Source organism: Mytilus californianus, unplaced genomic scaffold, assembly GCF_021869535.1.
Source record: "Mytilus californianus isolate M0D057914Y unplaced genomic scaffold, xbMytCali1.0.p SCAF_69, whole genome shotgun sequence".
Lineage (NCBI taxonomy): Eukaryota > Metazoa > Mollusca > Bivalvia > Mytilida > Mytilidae > Mytilus > Mytilus californianus.
The window spans coordinates 1957-9569 of NW_026262722.1; the positions used below are offsets into that span (position 1 = coordinate 1957).

Sequence of the window (7613 nt, forward strand, 5' to 3'; positions counted from 1 at the left end):
GGTAAGTACCTATCTATTATACCGGTGTAGAGCTACGAAAAGATCAGGACTGATATGCATAAAGCTACTTAAGTTCAGATTTGTTGGCAATAGTGCGTACCTATCTATTTGAACCGGTGCAGAGCTATAAAAAGATCAGGACGGATATGCATAAAGCTACTTAAATTAAGATTTGTTCCGAAAAGACGGATTTTTCTTCATGTCCTTCGATAAGTTAGCACTACGAATAAATATCTTAACTTAAGTGGTTTTATGCATATCAGCCCAGGAGTTACTCTATTTTAGGAGATTTTAATTGGTCCATACTTGTGTAATTAGAGTAATCCAAGTGTTAACAAGTCTTTGATCATATATATTAGCGGCAATAAATAAAATTAGGCATTAAGCTTAAGTCCAAGACAATAAGTAAAATTAGGCTTTAAGTCCTAGGCAATAAGTAAAATTAGGCATTAAGCTTAAGTCCTAGGCAATAAGTAAAATTAGGCCTTAAGTCCTAGGCAATAAGTAAAATTAGGCATTAAGCTTAAGCCTTAGGCAATAAGTAAAATAAGGCATAAAGCTCAAGTCCTAGGCAATAAGTAAAATTAGGCATTAAACTTAAGTCCTAGGCAATAAGTAAAATTAGGCATTAAGCTTAAGTCCTAGGCAATAAGTAAAATTAAGCATTAAGCTCAAGTCCTAGGCAATAAGTAAAATTAGGCATTAAACTTAAGTCCTAGGCAACAAGCTAACGTGGACTATACTGGATGTAAAGTACTGTTTAAATTATATTCCAAATATTGACATACATTTATTTAGTAGATCTTCAAATTTTAGTATCTTTATATATTCATAACATCATTATAAAACTAAGGAGATGAGGTGTGATTGCCAATGAGACAACCATCCACCAAAGTTCAAATAAAGTGGATGTAAGCAATTATAGGCAACCGTACGGCCTTCAACAATGAGAAAAACCCATACCGTATCTTTCGCTTTAAAAGGCCCCGACATGAAAAATACGAAACAATTCAATTAAGAAAACTTACTTGTAACTATTCGTGTTCAATAATTTTATCTAGCAAAAAACAACCAAGTATAGATAGTTTTTATTTTGAACGTTATAAGGGAGCTACCATTTGATTTTTATGGGGGGGGGGGGGGGGGGGGGGGCTAGGATAAAAAATGTTGTCCTGCATTTTTTTTAGCTGTAATCTCTGTCCTGCCTTTTTTTTTTTTTTAGTTTATCCTGACTTTTTTTACCTAAGTTGTCGTCCTGACTTTTTTTTTGCATGTGTCTCATCCCTCCTTTTTTTTTACTCAAAACTCCTGTCCTGCCTATTTTTTCAAATTTCATCCTAGCCACACCCCCTAATAAAAATCAAATGGTAGCTCCCTTACTGTATTGAAAAATAAATGTTATAATATTTAAAAAGGATTTGTATAATTGATGTAATGACATTTTGAATGTTGGAATAAGAATGAGTTTTCTGTCCTACTTTTTTTCATTGCAGCTCTGGTGAATACTTTTTGCTTTCTTCTTGTTCAATTAATTCTGTGCTAATCAATTTAACATAACATATAATTTAGCATCTTTCATGTTATTTTAAAATTTGACCTATAAAAAAAATTTTCATTTTATTTTCAGAGAAACCTTGCACAAGTTATCGGTGCATATCTGAACAATCGAACTGTTCATGTAATATCAACAAAACAGGGAACAGTTCCCGTCCTAGTACCCGGTCTGTTGATACTTTAGCTCTCGACAAGTCAGTCTTACTGGATAAATTAAGGGATAATTTAACATCATATTTTGACGAAGAGAAGAATACAAGACAAAAAGCTGACCGATGTCCTGCAGAAAATTCTCATAAGTGGGATTTCAACTGCGTATCGCTTTGTCCTGATATGCCACATTTAAGTGCGACATCTGCGCGTGCGCAGGTTTATATCAAATGTAAGAGTAAACCAACCATCGAATTAGTGAACGTTAAACAAATGACGCCAATTCAAACTTTTCCGGAAAATTCAAAATGCATTTCTGAATTTGTAATGCAGAACTGTTACGATGGCAACCCAGTGCCAAGTCTAGTTCATTATATCTGGTTTTCCAAAAAAGAAATTAATTTTTATCATTTTCTTAGCTTTCTTAGTGCTAGTAAGTTTTTAAAACCATGTTTGATAATGGTTCATGGTGACTATCCGCCATTCGGATTCTATTGGGTATATTTATTAAATCTAGTGCCAAATATAATTCACGTGCAAAGAAATCCACCGGAAGTTGTATTCGGAATACCATTAGGCAACATAGAACATAAAGCAGATGTTGGCAGAAAACAGGCTTTACAAAGTAAGTTTATAAAGTATTCACAAAGGCAATCTAAAGGAAATAAGGTTCCTGTGTTTAAGCTTCGCTTAGGGAGCTACCATTTCATTTTTATGGGGGAGCTAGGATGAAAAATTTTGTCCTGTATTTATTTATTTTTTGTTGTAATCTCTGTCCTGCCTTTTTATTTTTCAGTCTTTTCGGTCCTGCCTTTTTTTATTAGTTTATCTTGACTTTTTTTACATAAAATGTCATCCTGCCTTTTTTTTTTTTTTTTGCCAAGTTGCTCATTCTGCCTTTTTTTTTTACTCAAAACTCCTGTCCTGTCTTTTTTCAAATTTCATCCTAGCCATCCCCCCACCCCCAGCCCTCCTCCCCAACCCCCAATAATAATCAAATGGTAGCTCCCTTACAAGTTCACGACAACGCATCGTTCTACTTTCTTCTTTAAAGACCCTTCGAGATCTCCTTGTTTTGTCGTAATGATACACATCTTCAAAATATGAAGGCAGAAATTTCATTGACTGATGTTTTAATTAGCAGAATAGAAAGAAGAACGAAGTTTTTTCATATCCTTGTATTAGGGGTCATCCATAATTGTCAACCGTTTTCCAAAGTGTACAAACGTACACTTGGGGGGAGGGGGTTAAACAATCAACATTTTTACCGTACGCTTTTTTTCTTATATCCAGATTTTTTTCGTTTCCACAGCATCACAGATAGATGTCATAAAAAAAAACAGTCAGACATGTTTCAGTTTATTTTCAATGCAAATTTCTATATTTAACTACACTATAATAGACAGGATCTTTTTATTAAGAATGATTGATTCTTGTCTTGAAGTCTGAAAATGATTGATATACACTTTTTGAGGGAGGGTGGGGGTCTGAAATAGTGTATGTTTTGTACACTTTGGAAAATGGTTGACAATTATGGATGACCCCTAAGCAAAGCGTGACTAAATGATCTGTATTTCACTTAGATTGTTATAAATGCACAAGGTAATACGACAACTCACAGAAACAAATGCTAAAGCATGAATACATTCGGCGATTTTGAATTTTTACATGCAGTTTGCAGTTTTCGTTACTGTCAATGTTTTTTGTTAAGGTCCGAACAATATTAAAATAGACAAAAAGAATGAAAAAATAGTGAATGATACACCAACTTGTCTCAATTCATTGTGAAAAAAAATCATCTGAATATTCATATTCTGTAAAATTCGACTCGTTTTATTATACTAAACGCGACTCCTTTCCTAGTTAAAACAAAAATTAAGAGGATGTTGTATGATTGCTAATGAGACAACTGTCCACCAGAGAGTATATTACATAGAAGTAAGCAAGTATAGGTCAACGTACGGCCTTCAACAATGAACAAAAGTCGATCGAAGAATTTTAATCGTCCGTACAAAAATTAACAGATGAGTTCGAGCTCCTTTTGATATTGTTCGATAACTTTGCAAGTTCGACAATTACACATATTGTGTACTCGTATTCTTTTAGGGTAACACCATTTGATATTTGGAAAAGGGGGGAGGGGGGTCGAAAGGATTTTTTCGGATTGATTATTTAATTTCACCTGTTGCTTCGCATGCTTTTTTTTTTTTCATTATCGTACAAATTTGTTTCCTGCATTTTGTGTCATAAGTATATGGCAGAATATTCATTTTGATTTTGTCTTGCGCAAAGAAATTCATTTCAGTTCTTCCCTGGCCAAGTTTATTTTTTTTCCAAATTATCCTACCCTCTCCAAGCAAATAATTAAATAGTTGTCCACTCGCTACAAAAACAAGTTATTGTTTTTATCTCATTCGCCGTACAATTGGAATTTGAAGGATTTGGGTAATTTTATTGTTTGTACAACAGAGTGATTGTAAACCATTCACAACAATTTGAATAACGCCTTTAAAAATAATACCCAAAATGCATTAGATTCTGATTATATCCATCCTGCATAGGTCACAGCATGAACGAGGATAAAACTTTTCTTTCGAAAATGAATTGATCGACACAGAAACACTTTCAACTATTTTTTGTGCTTTACTATCTTATCCTTCAAAGTAAAATACGACGATTGTTTTAGTTCTTCATAAGAAACTTTCATATCTGAAGATTTAGAAATAAGAAATTTCGTAGTTAACCAGTAACACACTGTAAAACCAATTCATGCCTAACATATTATATTTTTTTTCTTTTTACTTATTTTCGTAGTGTTTTTTGTTCACTTTTTTACGTATATACTTTATTCATATCTAATTTGGTCATGTTCTAAAACATTCCACTTTTCATATAGACAACTGTTATAAATGTCATTCACTGTAAAGAGGTCACCTTTAATGTTTGCCACCGGAAGAAACAGATGTCCGCAATTAACATGTAACTTTTTTTTTCAAACAAAAACACGAATATAATTGAAAACGGGCAAACTGTAAAACGTGTTTTTTCTTCGATGGAGTGGTATGGAACACGGTATGCATAAATGGTTTGATGCCTGTATGGTTTTGTAAACAATCACTATAACATGGTATAATTTGATGGATTGAAACCTTGAGCGTTTCTGATTAAGTTAAATCCAGAAAAGCACTTTGGACGCACACAATTATTTAAAGTGTTATTTTCTTTTTGGTTCTCTGATCTATCCAATGTCATATCAGTGACTGCTGGATGATAAATGAGATAACGAATGTATTTAATATAGACATGCGCGAAATAAATAATCATTTTATTGTTGTCTCCAGTCATAAAATCTATAATTCTAAACGAGGTGACCGGGTTTTATGTGTTGCCTCTACGTTGTTATATGGTTCGATGCATGTTACTTTTGTTAAAAAATAATGTAGATAAACTGAAATCCCACTCCCAACCAACAGTTGCTGGCTGACACAATGTTGACTGCTGTGCCCCTATTTTTGACATGTTTACCTATTATGTCTGTTTGTTTTGTTTACACATTGTTGTCAATATAATGGAATTTTATGCGACTGTCATACAAGTGAGAGGTTTAGCTAGCTATAAAACCAGGTTTAATCCACAATTTTCTACACAAGGAAATGCCTGTACCAAGTCAGGAATATGACAGTTGTTTTCCATTCGTTTGATATGTTCGAGCATTTCATTTTGCCATTTGATAAGGGACTTTCCGTTTTGAATTTTCTTTGGAGTACGGTATTTTTTTTATTTTACATTCTACTATAAATGATACATTCTATATTGAAAAGGGATTCTTCCATATCAAAAGTGATAGGATGTTAGTTTAATTAAAACAGTGAATTAAAGTGTTAATGAAAACACATGTCTTGGAAAGAAAAAGTTTCTGCCTTATTTTTTTCTCTGTTTTAAACACTTAAAAGTAACTACATGGACACTGTTGTTCAAATCGCAGAATCTTTTTAATTGTTTTTTATGCCCCACCTAGGAGCATTATGTTTTTTCGGTCTGTTCGTCCGTTCTTCCGTCCGTCCGTCTGTCACGCTTCAGGTTAAAGTTTTTGGCCAAGGTAAGTTTTTGATGAAGTCCAATCAACTTTCAACTTAGTACACATGTTCACTATGATATGATCTTTCTAATTTTAATGCCAAATTAGAGTTTTGACCCCAATTTTACGGTCTACTGAACATAGAAAATGATAGTGCGAGTGGGGCATCCGTGTACTGTGGACACATTCTTGTTATTTGATTTACTTAGTTTGAATAAATATGCCTGTGATAGATTGTACATGTACAAATGTGTCATGGATTTTGAATTTTTCCCATCTGATTTTAATATTTGTAAAACTGGGTCGATAAAAAGGGAGACAAGACTAATAACATTAGAAATACGCATAGAATTCAAACGGAAAAGAAATTCGAGAATTAGTTTGTTTTCCAAATCATTCCATAACTAGGGCAAAATGAATAATCATTAGGGAGGATAATAAACTACTGTAACAGTTTGCATACTACCTTTGCGGTATATAGCAATACTGATTGATTTGATCTGGTAAACGGAGACGCAACACATTAACAGGTCAACTCGTTTATTATTAAAGATTTTATGACTTGAGACATCAATAAAATGATTATTTATTACGCGCATGTCTATGAAATACATTTGCTAACTCATTAATCATCCTAGTAGTCACTGAAATGACCTTGGATAGACCAGAAAACCAACAATACTTTTCTGGATCTGTTGTCTTCAGGAAAGCTCAATCTTTTTGTACACTTTTGAAGTACATTATTCAGTCTTATTTTGGTCATGAGTTACAACCTTCGGCTTTTGATATAGACAACTGTAAAGTATGTCATTCACTGTAAAGTATGTCATTCACTGTAAAGAGGTCACTTTTAATGTCTGCCATCGGAAGAAACAGATGTCAGCAATTAACATGTAACTTTTTTTTCTTTTTTTTTTTGATAAAATGCACAGATATATTTGGAAACGGGCATACTGTAAAACGTAGTATTTAACGGTGGTCTGGTATGTTGTATGGAACACGGTATATATATATGAATAGCAATGGCTGATTGAGGGTCGCCTGAAAGGCGTTCGACCCCCTATGATTGGAAAATATATAATTTTTTAGTATAAAATCTCCCAACATTATTTTGATTGGCTCCGCTTGATGTGTAAGACCTGAAAACGTGCGGACCTATATGACCAAAAGGACCAAAACTTGAGTAGCTAATATTACAAAAAGGACCAAAACTTGAGTAGCTAATATTACAAAAAGGACCAAAACTTGAGGAGCTCATATTACAAAAAGGACCAAAATTTGAGGAGCTAATATTACAAAACGGATTAAAACTTGAGGAGCTAATATTACAAAAAGGACCAAAACTCGAGGAGCTAATATTACAAAAAGGACCAAAATTTGAAAAGCTAATATTACAAAAAGGACCAAAACTTGAGGAGCTAATATTACAAAAAGGACCAAAACTTAAGGAGCTAATATGACAAAAAGAAACATAAAAAAAAGAATAGCCTTATTCGTCCAAGGTCAAATTTGCCAGAGGGAGTTTTTGGAATCATTGATTTAAAAGATATACTTAGTAGCAAACAGTATTATACCAACATATCATACCACCGTACCATTCATCATTGTTCATGTTTTTTGCCTTATGTCCGTTCATACAAATGAACTTTGTCTAATTTGAAGACTTTCGGCCTTTTTGGTTTGAAAATCGGAAGCGTAACCGTAGTATAATTGCTCTATAAAATAACGAATAATTGTAAAAAGCAAGATTCAAAATAGAAATAAAGATACAAGAAGAGATCGTTCATGATTTGTCCGCATACAGGGAAACACCTTGCAGGTTGAAATTTCT

At 33.3% G+C, this 7613-nt stretch overlaps 1 protein-coding gene across 1 annotated transcript; it reads left to right on the forward strand.

The window, feature by feature from the left end:
* Positions 1 to 999: 999 nt before the first annotated feature.
* LOC127707403 (uncharacterized) lies at positions 1000 to 4178 on the forward strand (the record flags this gene model as incomplete). The annotated part of the gene is made up of 3 exons (XM_052211878.1): positions 1000 to 1075; positions 1628 to 2329; positions 4174 to 4178. Coding segments are annotated over 3 exons (783 nt in total), but the record flags the coding sequence as incomplete, so codon positions are not given.
* Between the last annotated feature and the right edge of the window lie 3435 nt (positions 4179 to 7613).